The sequence below is a fragment of the Taurulus bubalis genome (assembly GCF_910589615.1).
Source record: "Taurulus bubalis genome assembly, chromosome: 20".
In the NCBI taxonomy this organism is placed as follows: Eukaryota; Metazoa; Chordata; class Actinopteri; order Perciformes; family Cottidae; genus Taurulus; species Taurulus bubalis.
In genome coordinates this window covers 10,284,394-10,304,564 of record NC_136608.1, presented here as the reverse complement: position 1 = coordinate 10,304,564, position 20,171 = coordinate 10,284,394, and the positions used below count along the sequence as shown (strand labels likewise).

General features: G+C 38.4%; 2 protein-coding genes across 4 annotated transcripts; both read left to right on the top strand.

Moving 5' to 3' along the window:
* Nucleotides 1–712: 712 nt before the first annotated feature.
* Nucleotides 713–14,047, top strand: cpsf6 (cleavage and polyadenylation specific factor 6). 3 transcript variants are annotated; one of them, XM_079236285.1, is made up of 11 exons: nucleotides 713–782; nucleotides 2,555–2,764; nucleotides 2,948–3,051; nucleotides 3,317–3,456; nucleotides 3,821–3,994; nucleotides 5,292–5,399; nucleotides 6,213–6,708; nucleotides 6,936–7,051; nucleotides 7,150–7,303; nucleotides 7,539–7,761; nucleotides 13,375–14,047. In XM_079236285.1, exons 1-10 carry the CDS (start codon nucleotides 723–725, stop codon nucleotides 7,747–7,749), a joined length of 1,773 nt encoding a protein of 590 aa, XP_079092411.1. In that variant the 5' UTR covers nucleotides 713–722; the 3' UTR covers nucleotides 7,750–7,761; nucleotides 13,375–14,047. The 3 variants fall into 3 exon arrangements, with proteins under 3 accessions (XP_079092411.1, XP_079092412.1, XP_079092410.1); XM_079236286.1 differs by having other exon boundaries at nucleotides 3,317–3,462; nucleotides 7,563–7,761; XM_079236284.1 differs by having other exon boundaries at nucleotides 3,317–3,462.
* A 3,869-nt stretch (nucleotides 14,048–17,916) lies between these two features.
* Nucleotides 17,917–20,171, top strand: yeats4 (YEATS domain containing 4). Its single transcript, XM_079236289.1, has 7 exons — nucleotides 17,917–18,063; nucleotides 18,302–18,421; nucleotides 18,523–18,589; nucleotides 18,782–18,876; nucleotides 18,991–19,080; nucleotides 19,206–19,293; nucleotides 19,445–20,171. Exons 1-7 carry the CDS (start codon nucleotides 18,013–18,015, stop codon nucleotides 19,612–19,614), a joined length of 681 nt encoding a protein of 226 aa, XP_079092415.1. The 5' UTR covers nucleotides 17,917–18,012; the 3' UTR covers nucleotides 19,615–20,171.

Genomic DNA, 20,171 nt, shown 5'->3' with positions numbered 1-20,171 from the left:
TGATTATGAATTGGTGATGAATTAATTATAAGTTATTCATCTGAACTTGTGTCATACAATCTGAATCCAGTATTACTTCATGCCTTGATTTTATTTCCTTCCACTGAAATTGTGAACAACAATGCACTCGGATTGCACTCAAACATCAAGTTATTTTATTTCCTTTGCGGATGCCGCTGTACACTATAAAAGACAAATAACTCATCGGGAGCATCATCCAGTATAGAAACTACAGCTTAGATGCTCAGATGTATGTATTCAGGGACGCTTCCTTCATCTTGGCTCCTTGACAGGATGTCAGCACAATGCATGTAAACAATAGACAAACATATGTATGTTAGGAAAAGAAAAACACTTTCATGGTCAAGTGAAAATGTCATAACGTGTTATGTCTAAGATATGAGAAACAGAGTCAACATGTTGACATGTCAGGTCTACTCATTCGGTCATATTTGAGATAAATCCCATGTTTAACTTTGTATTTAAAAAACACTAGAAAGTAAATTATATTTTATCCTATATTTTCTTTTTTTCTTGGCAAAATTGCCTGTTAATTCCTCTACAATAAACACCAGCGCTTGTTGGACTTGTATCGTATGGTCTACAGGAGGTAATGACTGAAGTTGACCAGCAGAGGCGCTAGTTGCCCCTCTCTGTCTCATTGTTTTGCGGCTCAGCGTCGCTCTGCACCGCCGGGCGGAGACAGCGACGGGTCAGAGGAAATGGCGGACGGTGTGGATCACATCGATATCTACGCCGACGTAGAGGAGGAATTCAACCAGGTAATAAATCCGCTATTAATTCACCGCACTTCGACGAATGGTGTTATTTCCCTGTATCTTTACGTTCACCACTGTTCGTATTTTTTCGGAGAACGGTGTGTTTTACTGGGCCGATGAGTTTCCCTCGCGCGCAGGCCCCCGTTCACCATGATGCAAACCCGCATCCTCGGGGCTATTATTCGGCTCAAAATGTTGCGTTAGCGGTTTTGTCGACATTTAAGACTGCGCATGATGCAAGCAGCAATGGCCCTGCATGGTGCACATTGAAACGTGTGTGTAGGTGAAAGCAAAAAGCAACAGCTTGTATTGTTCAGCGCTCACCGTTTGAGGCCTGTGGCGGGTTATCGAGCATAACAAACGTAGTTTCGCTAGCTAGCTCGCGGTAGCTGCTTTAAGACAATTATGTTTACTAAGTTTATGTTGAAGTCTCTTGTGTTTTCAGTTAATTTAAGCAAACTCTTACGTGTCCCTAAATTGATTATAATTATGTAGGAAACGTTTTATTGTATGAATTAGAAACGTGTTTTAATAAATGTATCGATATGGATTGTTAGCTTCTGACTGTTAGCTTAATGTGACGTTCGCGTGTAACGTTGCGAGTAGATGTTTTCTTTCTTCACACACGCCCCTTTCCCCAATTATACAGCTCTGTGACGCAGATAATTTGACCATAATAATAACCATTACGAGGCTACGTTATCTGCACCAACATAGTCTCCCCAAAGTGTAGTAGGACGTCTGTTTATGGACAGAAAAGGGTCTATAAAACATGCGCCTACCTATAAGCAGCGTATGCCCTGACATGACCTAAGCAATCATCAGCTTCAGCATTACTATAAATACATTTACACAATCTCTCGTTTCTCCAATAACCTGTTTGATGACTATTCAGTTGACGTCAATCACATGCAAATTTTTGTTTGCATGTCTGGTAACATGCACAAACAATATGACGGAGGTATTCGCTTGTTGAAGCACTTAAGAGCTCTTTGGTGCCTTTTTAAATAGTTACACTGACACAGATTTAGCTTGCCATGATTTAAGTTAATCAGAATAATATCTTTAAAAACAGGTTTACCGAACAGTTTAGCAGTAGGAGGTTCCTACCAGTTTATGGGGATTAACGCTGTACACAATGTAAACAAGTACTTTTGACAAAGTCGATCATTTAAGATTTTTTTTGTATGAACAGTAAACTTCACATACACCAATACTTGTATTGGTAAGAAACAATGATTGCCTTTATTTCTATAAGCTGTACACATAGGCATTTATTGCACATAAGACAAGTCATCATCAGGATTTCCTGTCACCTGCAATAAAATAAAATAATAAAACTAAAAGTCAAAAATATATCCGTACACTGTAATGGATGTACTGAAAAAAATCAGTGTTCAGAATCAGCTTTATTGGCCATGTGTGTTTACACATGCATGGAATTTGACTCTGGTTGCATGTTGCTCTTCATGCGTATATGCATATACATGAAACAAGATACATATAAAAAGGACAATTAAAGACAACAGTAGTCAAAATAGTACAAGTATCATCATGTTTTCTTTGTTTTTACAGTACACGTAGCAAAATCTATGGCAGCAGACTTGGGAAATTCATTCAAATTTCTTATGAAGCAGGCAGACGAATGTATTGGCTTTGAGTGTATTTAGCAGCTCCAGGGACAAACTATTACATTTTATACGTGCTGATTATATATGCAGGGTTCTGAAAGTGTCCCTCATGATTGACTGAACTGTTACTGTCATGCTCAACAGGAATCTGACTACCCAGTCCACGACCAGATCGACCTGTACGATGATGTAATATCCCCATCAGCAAACAATGGTGATGCTCCAGAAGACCGCGACTACCTGGACACGCTGCCTACAGCAGGTGGCTCAGAGGGAGGAAAGAGTGCCCCACCCAACGTGGTCTACACCTACACAGGCAAAAGGATTGCCCTGTACATAGGAAACCTCACATGGGTGGGTACCTGATCATTTTGCTCAGGATATTTAGGCACATAAAGGAAAACGTTTAAGAGCATGAATCAATAGTAGCACCATTTTCTTCAAAGTAATGACATTTAAGACGGTCCTCTAAACAAGGTATTCTGGTGCCAAAGGTACGATGCAAATATACTGACGATGCCTTCTCCTGTTACGCAGTGGACGACAGACGAGGACCTGACGGAAGCTATCCGTTCGGTAGGCATCACAGATGTGCTGGAGATCAAGTTCTTTGAAAACAGAGCCAATGGCCAGTCAAAAGGGTGAGGTCATTGTTACCTGTTTTTGACATGATTAAACTAAATTGTAGCCTGTTATAGATAAAGATGATTACTCCTTGGTATATATTGAAAATAGTGAGTTGAATTGAATTGTGTATTTCCATTTAAAATGTTGTTTTAGACAGTATCACTGTTGATACAGGTCTTTTTGGATCGGCTGCAGTGCAGTACTGATTTGTCACAAGAATTTATATTATTATTATTTGCATGAATCTGATTGTGTTTATTCTCTGCATTCATCTTACAGGTTTGCGCTGGTGTGTGTGGGCTCCGAAGCATCATCGAGGAAATTAATGGAGCTGCTGTCGAAGAGGGAGCTCCATGGTCAGAATCCCATCGTCACGCCGTGCAACAAGCAGTCCCTCAGCCAGTTCGAGATGCAGTCACGTAAGAGTAAGTAGGATAGATACACGTTTGGGATCAGTAAATTTTTACAAGCATTCAATTAATTTAGCTTGCATGCTTGTTACCTTGCTAGTTGCAAAAGGTAATGTAAAACATATTTGTAAATGCTAAAATAAATAAAATTCATGTGCATAGTACATATACTGTATATATAGATATAGACTTAGATAGATATGTGTGACAAGTGTATATATATGTGTATATATAGATATATATGTATCTATATACACTTATCACACATATTCAATTATTGATCCCATCGTGTTTAAATGTGCAAATATATTTTCTATTGTGTATGAAATTGAAAACTGAGTTACAAATTATTTAGTCTTTTTATACTTCTCAGGTACCCAGTCAGGGCAGATGTCTGGGGAAGGTAAAGCTGGTCCACCTGGTGCTGGTCTTCGTGGGGGTTTCCCCATGGGTCGAGGTAGAGGCAGGTTCCCTGGCCCACCCGTTCCCGGTGGAGACCGCTTCCCCGGTCCCGTTGGGCCTGGAGGACCTCCACCACACTTCCCTGGTTAGTTTGGGAACAAGTGTTTATGCCACTATGGTTGGGATAAAGCCACTCTCTGTTGAAAGATAATATTTAAATACTGCAGAAATCAAATGAAAGGGTTGGTGCTTGTAAGTAATTAAGAACAGTTTATGCTATAGCAGGTCTAATTTTAAACTATACATATCTAAAGAATACCAAACCCTTTTTGACTTTACTTTAATGATTTGTAGTTGTTGGAGGTATATGTTATTAGACCAAATCGCTAGCTGTCAACAAAATAAGGTATTTCAACAATTATTTTTACCTAACATTTCAAATGTTACTTTGGTCTTCGGATAGCAAACACGGTGAGTTCGTGGTAGAAAAGATAATTGTGTCGTGATCACGCCTACAGGAGAACCTGCTGAACTCTCGTTAAAACGGATACAATTAATTTCCAGTTGAAGTAAATTCATGGATAGATGTATTGGAAATATATACACATCATGAGTCACAGATCTGTGATGTGTATGGATCAGTTTTTTGGGAATAACTGCTAGCGGTGGTTGTGCTCTATCACCTGTAGAGCATGGTTGGGTCAGTGCATTGATTCTTGATTTAGACCTGGTGCTGTTAAAAGATAATTCATATTTTATTAATTTTACTTTTCAAGCGTTTGTCATTCATATGGTGATTTTAAAAGGTTTTTTTTTTACAATATAACATGGCAACAGATTGAAATAATCACCATAGTGTGACAAATTAAAACATAACGAGAATGAGATGAAGTAAAAATCTGCTGTCTGGCAGTGCTGCTCTGTAAGCGCAGTCCAGGCTTTGCTCCTACTCCCAACCGCATGGAACCGAGACTAGTCCTTGTAATGTGTGTTTCTTGTCGGCAATCTTTCAACCATTAAATCTCCCTTGGCAGGGCTTTTTCTTTGCATGTCTCCCTCCCCATTTGGTTTGTTCTTTCCTTGGCCATCTTGACCTGCAGTTGAACAAATAATCCTTTCCTGGCTACAGTTTTCTACTTACTGACAATCTCGAACACTATTGCTTGAGAAGCAGTTTACTCAAAGCTTCACGTGGCAAGCTACCAACCTTAAATTCCTTGCAAATCTTGGATTGGCCGCCTCACACACAGCTGCTAGCTCTTCTCTTTTTTCTTTCCCATTTTTTCCCATCTTTTCTTCTCCATCCCATTTTTTTTTTCTTCACACCTCTTTCCATTTAGTGGCTGATGCCCCGTGCTGCTGAGCTGTGACAGGCCTTCAGTTAGTAGGGGGGGCGTATATGAAGGGAAGAGTTGTGATTGGTTTGCTTTCTTCCCCATTAGGCCCGGGCATGAGACCAGATCTGATTAGGCACCAAGATGGCCCTCTGATGGATATGAATTTCAATCCCTTCCCGCCGGGGGGCAGGAACGGGAACTGGCGTGGCAGAGGTGAAACGCCTCGATTGATCTGATTGAATTTATCGATCACCTTTTTATCCTAAACCCTCGGCTGTTTATTGGTGGGAGTTATACCATTAAAACAGCTGAATTGCTTACTCTCTTAATCCCTTAATATACAGTTTCCACAAAATACTAATAGCTGTACATAGGGCCGGGATAACGGTGTACAAACTACACTATTTTAGAGATGCAAACCTTTCGTAGTTATGTGCTTTGTTCTTTTGAGCTCAGTTACTTCAGATCAAAAAATCACAATTGGTTTTAAAAAGCATCACCATAAACTACAAAAACAAGTTTTCGACGGTCATCCTGCATTAGAGAGCAAACAAGTCTTGGGAGGGGTTTATAGGAACACTCTCTCTCAATTAAGTGTTTAGGGAAAAGAACATTGAATGCAGAGCCTCTGGTTTAAAAAAGCTAGCTTGAAACAATTTGCTTCGAGTGTATCATCTGTTTTGTTACCTCCTGGTTTCATTAGCAGCATTTTTTTTAATTCTGTGCCCCTTTTGACATTTGTTGTTCCCTATAGCCATGGCTTGCTCCTTTTCTGTCTGTGTTATTGTCCTTGCTTTGAACTGTCTTTTTTGAAGAAAATCATGTAAAATACTGTCTACTACAGGATATTACAATTAGAAATATGCATTTTTCAAGTTTTAAACCAGTAGTACCAGTATAAAAGGCAGGGTTTGGGTTACTGTTGGGGAGAACTCTACCTGCTATAACAGAAACAAAAGATAAAGTGTTCACTAGATCTTACTTTGTCTCATGCTCTTCTGTTTTGTCCCTTGTGTTTTCTTTTAGGTGGAATGCAGGGTCCTCCACGTCCCCCTCTTGGTCCACCTGGTCCCCCGGGTCCACCAGGACCTCCACTTCCTGGCCAGGGCCTCCCCCCTCCCCTTTCTGGTCCTCCAAATCGAGGCGATAGGCCTCCTCCCCCTGTTCTATTCCCTGGTCAGTTTGGCCAGCCTCCAATGGGACCCCTGCCCCCAGGCCCCCCTCCTCCAGGTTACGGCCCTCCTCCTGGTCCCCCACCCCCTCAGCAGGGCCCGCCACCCCCGGGGCCCTTCCCACTACGTCCCCCAGGCCCCATTGGGCCCCCCATGGCTTTGGCTCCACCTCCACACATGCCAGGTCCCCCGCCAGGTGGACCACCACCAGCACCCCATGTCAATCCTGCATTCTTCCCCCCGCCTGGCAACAACAACATGCCACCCAATGACAACCGAGGCCCCCCTGGACCAAACGACCCATACGGACGCCCACCGCCATATGAAAGAGACTACGGTCCTGGAGGCCGGTAAGAATGGGTGGTGTAGGGGGGAAAAAAAATTGAACATAGTAATTCATATAATGGAATTTGCACAAAGGGTTGCTCATTTGCATAAATTCTAGTCTTGCAAAGTAAATTGCTGATTTACACTTCAACTTTTGTTGCTAAAGCTCATTTACATTGTTTGCAAAGATAAGTGTCTTTTGTAATTTAACACATGGGTTGACCTTTTTAATGTTTGTGTGTATTTCTAGTGAGATGGAGGCGTCACGGACCCCTCTGAGCGAGGCAGAGTTTGAGGAGATCATGAACAGGAACAGAGCCATCTCCTCCAGCGCCATATCTAGAGCAGTGTCTGATGCCAGTGCAGGTAACTCACATCAGAATGTTGGTGTGCACACATTTAATGCCAACAAGACAAACACTGAGAGCCTGTTAAAACGTAATGCAACCCTGTGTTCCCTTTAGCTGACTATGGCAGTGCTATAGAGACCTTGGTGACAGCTATCAGTCTGATTAAGCAGTCCAAAGTGTCAGCCGATGACCGCTGTAAGGTCCTCATCAGTTCCCTGCAGGACTGTCTCCACGGCATTGAATCAAAAAGCTACGGTTCCGCTTCCAGGTAAGAATCAATTTTGTGCCGTAGCCATTTAATGTGACATGTTTTTTTTTTTAAAGACACTAGAACTACTTGTCAGATTGCTTATCTTGAGAATATTTTTGATGTAGCATTAGCCAGATTTGAGGTGTGGACTATTGTGCTGTATGTACTGTAATTCTGACTGTATTAATTTCTTCCAATTGGGAATTGGCCCTGGAACATTTGGTATTTGAAACTTTGAACCCCTTGTACACAGTCCAATGATGCTTGTCCATGCCAGGCGAGAACGTTCCAGGGAACGGGACCACAGTCGCTCCAGAGAAAAGAGCCGACGTCACAAGTCCCGCAGTCGTGACAGGCATGAGGACTATTACCGAGAACGCAGCCGCGAGCGGGACCGCCATCGTGAGCGGGACCGGGACCGAGACCGTGAGAGAGAGAGGGAAAGGGAGTACCGACATCGCTAGGCGAGAAGGGAGGTGGGTACCACATTTCCGGTGTTATTTACTTCTACCATAAGCTCTCTTCTGTCTTCTTCATCACGACACCTTTTAGACCTGGATCGAGGCAGAAGATGCGTTTGCTTTGAGTGCTCACCTCCTCTCTTCATTGGATCAAAGGCTTCACTTTAGTTTAGGATTTGCTGTGTCAATAACCTATTTGGCCAAAAAGTAATCTACAGAAGGTATCATGTGTAAACTCCCAGGGTACCAAATTATTAAGGAAATGGTGCCATTGTCCTCATAAATGCAGTCAGTCCAAGGCCATAAAAGGCGTTTGAACATTTTAAAAACTTGAAATAATAATTTACAGTCGAGAATGAACTTAAATACTCCTCTATGAATATATGAGGAAGTAGACCAAGAGAGACGAGGTAAGCAATGGAAAACATTCTGAAATTCAGTCCTTTGGTTTCAGGTAGGTATAAGGTAAGTCTGCTTTTCTTAAAACGACATAATTAGTCACCACAGTTGTGTCTGGTCTTCCAGACAATATGTGTAACACCCTTGCTGTATTTACTGTGCTACATTGCACAAAGGGCTTTGTAAGAGTTGTATCAATGCTGTGGTTACACTGATAATTACTGGCAATTGATTATGTGGATGTATTGTTAACTTTTTGGTCTACATGCCTCTGAGGCTGGCAATGTGCAAAATGTGTCAGTCACTTTTTGTATTCTGCCAAATAAAATAAGAAAATCATTATTAATTCAGTTACAGCTGCCATGGCTAGAAAACCCTATCGCTTGCTGTTCAGAGACTCATTCGATGAGCTTTTGCTAATCTAAACATCGGTTTGGCTCATAAAAAGTGACATTTATCAACATTTTGTTTTTTACCACCAGCTATGGTAAGTGGACCAAAAATTGTTTTTCCTGCCTTGAATATGAAGATTCAATACTTAATTGCCATTTCATTATATGTGAGTTTAATTGAAGTGTATTGTGGCTTGGTTTGTCAGTGTGCTTGTAATAATAGTCAAAGTATTCCCCAATAATTTTTTACAATTCTAAATAACAGAGAGCATTTTGTGTGGTCTTTTCAAATTGGATTGTATTTTTAGAAAAAAACTAAAATGACAGTGTTCAACTTGTCGATAGATTAATCTACACTTTTGTAAATGTTCCATTCAGTCATGTTGTATACGTATTACCAATTCAGTTGAAACATTGAATATATATATATATAAATATAATTGTCATGAGGAGATGAACATTGATTCATCAAACAGTGTTTATAACTGCTGATTTTTGGACACGTATCTTGACAATGTTATTGTGCCATATTTGCGTGACAGTATTTTGCCTGACATTTTATTTTTGTCAAATTGAATGTTTTGTAGCCGAGTATTACTCACTTTTGAACCATTGTACCTCAATTTAATAGGTTGAGGTGAAGTAGGAAAAAAACAAACATTAATACCTTTTTTGTTCTGACAACAAAGATCGTAATGCCCTTAATACACATAATGTTATGAAGGAAAAACAAATTTGATGTTCTGCTTGAATTGATCATTGAAATTATTTGTAATATGCTGATTGTCAGAATTGGTTTACATCCAGGATCAGTGCATTATTAATTGCAGTATCTTAAAGATATGCTTGGCAAGAGTAATTTACATGTACACATTGAATAATAAATGAAAAGCTCGAACCAGAAAGATGTTTTCAGAGCCCAAGTTTTTTGGCTGTCGCCATTATTACAGTTTCTCTAGTTGAGTTACCTGATTCAGTTAAACTGAAGAAAATCTGAATTGTATTTGTAAGAACTTGAAAATAATATTGAAGGTTTACAACAATCTTTTTGCAAATTCATGACTGCTAAATGTTATTTGACATTGACTGATACATAGTATACATTTATATCTTTTTTATGTGACTTGTATGTACAGATGATTCCCACTTAGGCTGCAGTCTTGATTTTGATGATATATGTCATCATAGGTTGGCAGGAGATCATGAAAATATTTTTGGCTCATAGCGTGTTATGTTTTTTGCTGGCTTGAGTCATGTTATGGATGAGTTGTAGTTGAAACTATATAACACCAGCTTGTGCACAACAAATATCAATACCATATTGCAAATGGTTTGAGGTAAATATCTTGTGAGGCTAATTGTCCGGCGTGGTGTTAGGGTTCCATGCGTTACTCGCGTGTTAAACATAACTTGTGTAAAGTCTTGGAACTGCAGTTGAAATATCTGGTTTGATCGAATTTTTGTGTCGTTCTCATGTCCTTCACTGCCAAAGCACCTAAGCTGTTTGTGGGGTTGTGTATAAACCAGTTCTTCTAGAGCAGTCTAGGTTACATGGACCTGAAGCATCCTTGTACAGTTGGGCATCACCCCAAATAATATTTCCCATAATTTGACATTGGCTTTCAAACATGACCTACATTCACTCTTGAGACCATGTTGTCTAAATATAAAGACTATACACACATATTTTATAAATGCACTATTTCATACATTTCTCTCACATTTAGAAATATTAACTGGGGTGGTTTGCTTGTGGGGGTGAAAAAAGGCAAAACGCAGACCAAAAGAATTGATATGTTACACCTAATTGTCCATATTACAACCAGTTTTTACTGAAGTAAGACTTTATGTCCACTGGGAAACTCTTACCGAAACATTACTCTTTTAATTAAAGAGAGTATATATTTTCCCAAATTGTGTCAACTTAAATCATAGCATATGTACATTTTCAGTAGCAACAGTTAAATGTAAAAATATTTTGCAATAGTAGCATTGCAACAGCAATCACTGCAATTATCACATTGAACGCATTACATGTTGTTTTCTGTTCGATAAGAGATCCCCAGTGGGCACAGGGCCTTATAACTTTTGGTAATTTGTAAATGCCAAAAATGCATTTGTTGAGTATATTTTCAACTAAATGTTTGCATTCAATCTGATACTTTGGAGCATGATCATTAGGGGGGGAAAGAGAATTAATGCTTATAATCCTGATGGTAGTATGGCTACTTGTTGTGTCCACAGACATGCTTTAAAGCTCTTATCTGTTCATCTTGCCATGGGGGAAATGTACACTGTTTGCAACGGGCTGAAATGACTTTTTATGCTATCTCTTCAGTCTGTCTGTAGGTGCATGCTCAGGGTCACGGGTCCTTTTCAAACAGGCTCATGTTGAACCAGGGTCAAACAGTTGTATGTGCATGTTAAAAAGCATTCATGCCAATTTAAATGACATGGAGGATATATAAATTATACCTGAATACACATGATTTTGAGATTGGGCTACGTTTGTATAAAATACAAAAATTACAATTTACTCTCTTAATTTGGCCATTGGAACGCTTTAGTTGTGTTTAGTTCTTAGGTTATTATTCAGCAAGTCTGCTTTTTAAAAATACCAGAAGCCATCTATACATTTTTCTGTACATGTAATCAGAATGTAATCTGTAAAATCTGAATATTTAAATGGTAAATATCACATTTTAGGCTGTTTGGAGTGTTTTGTAACCGATAACTAAGTTAAAGGTCTGAGGGTTCATGGACTGGTTGACCCTGGTTGACTGTAATAGCAGAGACGCTGCTACATATTTTAATATTTTCTATAAACTAGGATATTCTATAATGAACATAGGTTCAAAAGCATATTTTGTATTATGGCAAATGATTTGTTAGTCTGATATTTGATCTGTAATTTCACTGACAAAAGTTCAGCTCTGCCCCTACCTACTTGTACTGGATGTTAAAGTCCCTTATAAATGATAGTGTGACTAGGAGTACCCTTGAGTTTGACTACTGTGTTGTATACAATATTGTTATTGTCGGTTTAACTGTTTTTGTCTGTAGCCTTGCTCCATGTCAAAACCTTTCTAGAGCAAAAACGTATCAAGTTTAATATGCATTTGAATCTCTGAGTCGTGTGAAATCATCTGTACTCATTTGACATGCCTGTAAGTGAGGCCTTTTTGGTGCAGATACCAGATGTAATTCACCCTGTAAATCAAAACCTTGCATCACCAAGGCTTAATTAGTCAGATTTTGAATAATTAGAATACCTAGCCAATTTGAAATGACTTTCTGTATCAGAACTGTTGTTTCATCTGATAAATGTAATGCTTCTGTTAAGAGGTGCTTTAATTTGGGTAAAATGTAATCCGGTTAGTGGGCCATTGTTGACAGTCTTATTGTTCACTGCTGCTGTCATTTATAGTAAAGATAAACAAGCTGCCTCCAGTTTCCCGTCCCTTGCATGCTGGACTTTGTCTTTCTAAATTCAAAATAGTGCAGCTTAATTGCTGGCATAATGTTTACTAGTCCATAAAGAGATGTACTACATTACATTGACAGTTATTTCCTGTTAAATGGATAAAACTAATATTATATTAAAACATATATAACTGGGCAGTTGTAGCAAACTGAATCAGATGCCTCTTTGTAGTTTCATATTTTGATCTATGGCTTTTTTGTCCTTTGTCTTTAACTCCTATATTGCTGAATTTCCTGAAAAACTGGTTGTGTCCCAACCAAGTATGCACTGTTTCTATGTAACATGTCACAGTGTTTAGTTTTTATGTCTGTACCTAAAGCTTACCATTACTAGTTGGTTGTAAAGAAAATGTAAAAAATAAAAGTAAACAATTTCATCATTTATTAATTTATTTTTAGTCCAGCGATTAAAATAACACTATCAATGAACTATAAATATATAGTGGATTGTAGATTTTTATCAAAGTGGAGGAAGCAAATATTTTAAGAAGGAAAAAAAAAAAACACTGGTCATTGGGAAATAAATGATCAATTTACCAAGAAATTTATTGCAAACTACACAAAACAAAAAATATACTACATTGTGCAGAACTGATCCAAAGCCAGGTGCACACTGTTTGAGGCTCAAGTCAGTTTTACACATTTAGAAGATTCCCAGAATATCTTTACCCATACGATTTGAATACAATCTTTCTCATGTCCATCCCTCAATTTTAAATTTAGCATACACTGTTCTGTGACAACCGTGTCACAAAAAGGTCAAAATTCACTGTCCCAAGTCTTTAGATAAACTATATTTTATATATCTTTACATGGATGTCAATTATTGTCGTTCAAAAGCTTGTGTAACGTGCAAGCATCGATGCAAGAATTTCTCCACACATTTAAACTATTTCAAATCCATGTTTTAAAAACAGTAAAGTGCATTTTGGCAAATATTCAACTGCATATTGTATTATTTTTCTGTTGTGTGTGTGTGTGTACATGCCGATACATTTGCTTCTTGGATATTTCCTGTTCAAGTTTGCATGACGATGTGCGTGTCTGTGCCAGGGTTGGGTGCAATTCAGTCACCTGAGCATTCAGAGAAACTGAAGTCCTCACAGGATATTATTCTGCCATTTAGATGCCACATTTTCTGCAACTTTTTTAAGTCTTCCTGACCACAGACCCCCTAAAATGTTCAGTAAGTGGATTTTGGAAGAACTCCGTCCCTGTGACTCAAAGTGATGGTGAATTGAGCCCGGCCCTGGTGTGCACTGTGTCTGTAGTCTAGAGGTTTAATGATGAGGGAGGGGAGAGAGTGTTCACTGCCTCCAAACCAAACTCCACCCTTCGTTTTGACACCTTTCAGCTAACGAGGATCAAGGATGGATGGAAGAAAAGGGAGGAAGACTTTCAGTGTGCCACCACCTCCCCACCCTGCATGACCGGACAGGATCACCACCTCTTCCTCCATCTCTCCTCTCCTTTCTTGGTCTCCACCCATCCTTCTCTCTGTCTGTTCATCCTGTCTGCCTGAAATAAGAGCAGTGGATGGAAGACCGTGACCTGTGTAAGGCTATGTTATCCCAACATCTATACTCATGGTAACTAAAGATGAAAGAAAAGAAACTTTCCAAGCAGTTCTTTTATTTTTATGATGTTTTATTTGACATGACGATGACTACGTGTGATGCTTTTTTTTTTTTTTTGCAAAGAAACAATAAAATGGCCCACACACTCCCTAATTGGAAGACACAAACATTACATCCTATTTGTTTTTTATTTTTCCTTGGCTCGCTGTACTGTGTACATTCAGTTTAGAGATCAGTTTTTATAGGGTACATGTTTGATGTGTTCTCCCCGCCCCTCATTCTCATTTCTTCCTTTTGTTAGAATGTTTGTAAATGTCTCTGCTTTTGATTAAAAACTAGATGGTGTTGTAATAAAAAATGTTTACTGAGGTACTCGATGCATTTGGTGAATTCCTCTACGTTTGGCTCATTTATATTAAATGTGTATTTTAGATTGTTTTTCATATCGAATTTGTGTGCATTAAGAGTTTGTTTATTTGTTTGCTGTATCAGCGAGCAGCTTTATGGTTAAAAAAAATAGTATTTTTGTTATTTTGTGTTTTATTCAAATGGATCAAACGTTTACACGGTAAGACAATTTAATGGAATGTACTTTTTTGCAATGTGCATTGATGAAAGGATATGTCAACCTTGAACAGGTTGAAGGTCAACATGTACATGCAGATATTTTGAGTTGCTTTATAGAAAAGCCAAAAGAATCCACAATACTGTTCAGAGAGGTTTCTCTTGTGTGTAACGCACTGAATAGCTATGACCAAGAACCCTTCCAATCCAAAGTGTTTGTCTTTGTTTTGTTAATGTGAAATCTATTCATTCTTATATTTCGTCATTCATGTTAATTCAAGGAGCCATTGTAGTTCAAACTTGCATGGAATTGGTCATCATTTATATTTTAAATTCATCCCGTTTGGTAATTTGCCATTTAAAGAAAATTATTGACTTTTTTATTTTTTGCTCCTGTGTGCCGCACCTAACCTGTTTCTGTATGTTCGTGTTAAACACTTTTATTCTGTCCACCATAGATACAATATTTCAACACAACATACGGAACAAATTCAGTGAAACTGGTTCTTCATATGCAATTTGTTTAATATGTGATGTGCACCATAACATTAGCTTTGTCATCATATGCAAGGCTTTTAAGTTTAAGTCTTTTATTCCACCGACTGTCATGTTCATGTCTTGCTGCTTTTTTCTTTTTTTTTAACAGACTGATTTTCAACACTTTGGGATACAGAGCTTTTAGTTTTGAGTATTTCATATGATCGTTTTGGTAAATAAGCACTTACATGTCTGTTTATTACAATCTCTGATTGATATTTTCTATTACAAAATACATTAAATGTCCTAATATTTGACCTTTGATCATAAGGCCAGACCAATGATTAAATCTCCGTAAATACGTGAAAGTGTTTTTTAAAGCGCTTTGATATTGGTGTTTGAATATGGAACAAATGAAATTCAAATTAACATTGTTGATCACTGATAATAACAGGTTAGCAAACACGACTCGTGTTTATATGGGCCACATTAACTCTTCATTGTCCAAGTTCCTCTTGTGATTTTATTGGAGGTTATTTGTTTACATGTAAGTGGATTGGTTTTCTTTTTCTTTTTTTCATCACCTCGTTCAAAATCCATAACCATCTTCTAAAATATGACCTGTTCAAAAGTGTGTTTGTAAAGATTGCTATCCGCCATCCAGTCGCCGTAATGGCTCCAGAAATCGCTCTGAACTTTGAAAAGATGTTAATCAGACTGAAGGTATCCAAACAATTTTTAAAACCCTACAGATGCTCCTGTTGTGTGTTATTTTAAACGTATAGTGTTATATATTCAAGGATATTAATCCAGTTGCTCCCATAACTTTGTAAGCTCTGTAAAAGAGTAATGAAGCATTGTAAATTGGGTTTTTGTACAAAAAACTGTGAAAAGATGGAACATTTTGCACTTATGAAAGGGATGGGATTTTTTGACTGTGTTAAATGTGTTCAAAACATGCCAGAGTGACACCTCTTTGCCTCTTCAGTTGCATCTTTAAAGGCTTCATGCCGTAGCACTTTGAGTCTTTGAGGTACATTGACTTTTGTGATCTGAACAAACTGCCAGCACAGTGCCACTCAATGTCTTCCTAATCTGAGGTCTAATCAGCGAGGATAAGAACATGTCTGTGCCGGGCTTTCAGTAACAATGCAACAATGCCCCGGCGTCTTTTTGTATTCTTGCCCTGTGCTGACTTCTGTCCACAGCGCTGGGGGTAAGTGTTTTCAGGTCTCCGTCACTGCAGAAGACCAAACGGTCCAGTCCAGTTAAAGTCTGGCCGATTCTGCTGCATCAAGACAGACCAGGACTTTACCTTTCACAAGAGGAAAGTATATATTTTTTTCTTCAGTATTTTACTTGAAAAATGGAATGGTAGGATATATTTTCACTATATTTATATATTTTTACTACCTGAGCTTCAGCTACTTTTTCATTGTAACAGATAATGTAAATGTTTGAAGAAATTCATCTGTGTTTGACCCAAACTGAAACCCACCAAAGGTGTAACATGACGGAAAAACATAACTGTATTGTATAACCAGTTACAATTGAGGCATTCTGCCAGTAAATGTAATTGATCAGAGTAGTTTTTCAGACTTGCCCAGGGAAGAGCAGAGCTACATAGAAAATGTAGTTCCTATTAATAATGTAACCTGGGTTTCTAGATTAAAAGTCACCTCTAGATTATTTACAGTGGGGACTGTTGTCATCCTGTACTACTGCCAGCAATGTTTTATTTTTACTACACACTCCCTGTCAGGGGAAGGCCCATGGAAGCTAAAAGTCATCAAGTGGTCAATGCACCTACAAAAATAAATAAAACATTTCTAAATTGAGTTTTGTTTTGTGGTTTTACTTTGTACATGATGCATGTAATTAGTCTGGAGGGAGCATCAGCTAAAGATGGACTTTATCAATTACTTCAAGCCTACTAATGTCAAAGAGATTTGGTTGACAAATTATCTTTTATTATCCAAGTAGAATACTTTTAAAATGTATTCACGCTAATGTTTATGTATTTATGTTTAGGTTTAATGAAGGTGCAAAAACAAACAAGCAAACGGATGTTTTAGTCTAGTTAAAAAAAAAAGAAAATCAGCAGTCTTACCTGTTTATGGGTCATGTCATTAAATGACTACATTATTGGGACTACATTTATTATGATATAACAGTGTATATTAAGTATAAATCTAATTAATTACTAGGGACACGTCTAGTACAGTCACGTATGGCTCAAATTGAACAAGGAAAGCTGTGTTTCAACCTCAACTGATCATTAAAAAGACAGTAGGGTTGAACTGGTGTTTTCAAGCATTGTTGTAAACACATGATTGATCTAAACGGGGATCTTAAGTAATAATGGTTACATTTTATTCTGTGTGTATATACACTACCGTTCAAAAGTTTGGGGTCACTCAGAAATGTCCTTATTTTTCAAAGAAAAGCACTGTTTTTTATCAATGAAGATAACATTCAATTAATCAGAAATACACTATACATTGTTAATGTGGTAAATGACTATTCTAGGTGGTGGAAACGTCTGGTTTTTAATTAAATATCTACATAGGTAATAACTAGTTTCCCGGACGTAGCAAAATCCCGGACGTTTTTGGAATTCCTGCCGGACGCTTTTTTTCGGTCTCGAAAAGAGGACATGTCCGGGAAAAAGGGGACGTCTGCTCACCCTAATTATACTCTCAAAATGGCCAGAAAAAGAGAACTTTCATGTGAAACTCGCCAGTCTATTCTTGTCCATGCGAGAAATTGCGAAGAAACTGAAAATGTGTCTGGGTGACCCCACACTTTTGAACGCTAGTGTATATAATTCAGTATTGTAGATTTTACTGTTTTCGACCGTTTATTATTTATATCACTTGTTTTGATTTTTTACTATGTGTCTTGTGTGCTCTTTATCCTGTTTGCTGCTGTAATCCTGAAATTTCCCCACTGCGGGACTAATAAAGGAATATCTCATCTAAAAGTACAATTAACTATTGCATACGCGGGATCAGTACAGTCATTTATTTTGCAATGTTGACATACTTAAGAAAAGCGAATAAGGCGGTTTCAGTGTGAAATTATTATACAAATTATTACACAAACGTATTACATCATTCTACTCTTCTTGTTAGTTGCGCGTTAGATACGCCGGCACCTTTAACGTGTCCGTGTTTCACTCCGTGCATTTTACGACGTTACACTAATCACTTCCGGCTGTTGTTTGGCTGTATGTTTGAAATGAGAAGGCTGGCTGTATAAAGCATACTTTTAATGCTTGAATGGCAGGTTTATTCCACGAGGATACATGCTGTGGAACCGGAAGAGTCCTTTAGAGTGTGCGACGGGATCAACTTCACTCTCTCGACCGTACTATGTTTAAAAAGATGACTGAATTTGGTCCAGATTCCGGGGGGCGAGTTAAGGTAACGTTACACTGGAGCAGTGTTGTGTTGTTGAAAATATCCGCTCATTGTAATACTGCAGTAGTTTATTAATTAAGCAACGAAAATGTTCGTGTCAGTGAATAATATCACTAGTTATACTTGATGTAACGATACCTACACCGCTTCTCTGTCCTGTTGTTTTCTATTATTTTGTAATTGAGAGTATTTGAACAGGAGCACGGTCATGTGATACGTATGCTTTCCCTTTAATCTGCAGGGAATAACCATCGTGAAGCCCATTGTGTTTGGTAACGTTGCCCGTTACTTTGGGAAGAAGAGAGAGGAGGATGGACACACACATCAGTGGTCTGTCTATGTGAAGCCTTACAGAAATGAGGTCAGCCTTCCAAGACGCATCAAGGCTTTTGCAAAGCATATGAAATACTGCCATTTATTCTTCTTCATTGTATACATAAATACGTAATATTGTTCTCCCAGGATATGTCTGCTTACGTGAAGAAGATCCAGTTCAAGCTTCATGAGAGCTATGGGAACCCTCTGAGAGGTGAGTAGACTACGGGACAAGGAATCTGCATGGGTCCGTTTTGTTGTCGGGATGCATTGCCTCCTGTGGATTGTATTTATTTATGTTCAAAGGGAAATGTGATGTTTAACAAGAGTAATTTGTTGATGGGGATTGATACAGTGGTACTTCATATAAGCATGTAGTGGCTCACTGTGTTTCTCTTCCTTCCAGTGGTGACCAAGCCTCCATATGAGATTACAGAGACGGGTTGGGGGGAGTTTGAGATCATCATCAAGATCTTCTTCATTGACCCCAATGAGAGACCTGTGAGAGCCTAACTGATATTTTATTTATACTAAATACTCAACACATAATGATAATTAGTATTTAGTGGGCACTGTACCTCCATGTAAGTATGCTTATATTTGTGTGTGTTTCAGGTGACTCTGTACCATCTGTTGAAGCTGTTCCAGTCAGACTCCAGTGCAATGCCGAAGAAGACGGTTGTCTCTGAATTCTATGATGAAATGGTAAACTGACAAACTGACATGGTCATATCGCATCAGTATTTTGATTAAATAAGTCAGGGAGGTTTGGCTGTACATGTGGAACTTTGAGTGATGCACCTGACTCAGTTTTCTTTATAATGTTTCAGATCTTCCAGGACCCTACGGCCATGATGCAGCAGTTACTGACGACTTCAAGACAACTCACCCTGGGTGCATACAAGCATGAGACAGAATGTATGTACACAGAAACACATATACAGACTAGTATACCCCACTTTTGTTTTACATTAACCTTGTGCTCTGCATAAGGGGAAAAATATTGTATGTATCTGTACAGAAGAGCCGCATTGACATAGTTTGAGTTATTGTCATCATGTCTTTGCAGTCATTGAGCTGGAACAGAGGACCAAGGAGAAAATGGAGGCAGCAAAGAAGAGAACCAGCCAGGAGATCACAGAGCTGAAAGACAAACTAAAAGCCAGCAGAGAAAACATCAACAGCCTTAAGGGAGAGATCAGGAAACTGGAGGAGGACGGAGACCACAAGGAGCACTGAGACATGGACAAACGCACACAAGTAAAAAAAAAAATCAACAACAAAAAAGCAATTGTTGTGACATACTTTATGATTACACTTTTGTTTTTATTTCTTTTTTTAAAACTTTTACACAAGCACTCTATATCACAAAGCCCAGAGAAGACATAAGTATGATTTCCCCCACAATTTACCATCACATGTTTTAACTGCAATACTGAAAAAACAGAACTGTGTTGTCAGGCTTGCTTGTGGCTGACACAAGGACGTTATTCACCTTTCACCTTTTTTAACCTGTCGGTAAAGAATGTCAAAATATATGTAATTTTGTTAAATGTTTTCCAACATTAACCCTATCCAGTCATCTCTATGTAATTGATCCTGTTTTGAAGTTGTTTCCATGCATCACTGTGAGGTCAATCAGCCAACGCCACTAAGTATCCCGAAGGTATTCACACCAACCTGATGAGAAATCCACATTTGTGTGAACTGTTTTGAATAAGAATAGCTCATTTGTTGTGTTTTTTATTTTTGACTGATTTTTCAGTTTTCTATATAAAGTTAACATGTTTTCAGGA

Bases quoted from the DNA above. Each gene is read 5' to 3' on its own strand.
- cpsf6 (XM_079236284.1), top strand. From the start codon at position 723: ATGGCGGACGGTGTGGATCACATCGATATCTACGCCGACGTAGAGGAG. The intron at 3,463-3,820 runs GTAAGTAGGATA...TATACTTCTCAG, and splicing joins CGAGATGCAGTCACGTAAGA to GTACCCAGTCAGGGCAGATG. The intron at 7,304-7,538 runs GTAAGAATCAAT...CCTTGTACACAG, and splicing joins AGCTACGGTTCCGCTTCCAG to TCCAATGATGCTTGTCCATG.
- yeats4 (XM_079236289.1), top strand. From the start codon at position 18,013: ATGTTTAAAAAGATGACTGAATTTGGTCCAGATTCCGGGGGGCGAGTT. The intron at 18,422-18,522 runs GTCAGCCTTCCA...TTGTTCTCCCAG, and splicing joins TGAAGCCTTACAGAAATGAG to GATATGTCTGCTTACGTGAA. The intron at 19,294-19,444 runs GTATGTACACAG...ATGTCTTTGCAG, and splicing joins ATACAAGCATGAGACAGAAT to TCATTGAGCTGGAACAGAGG.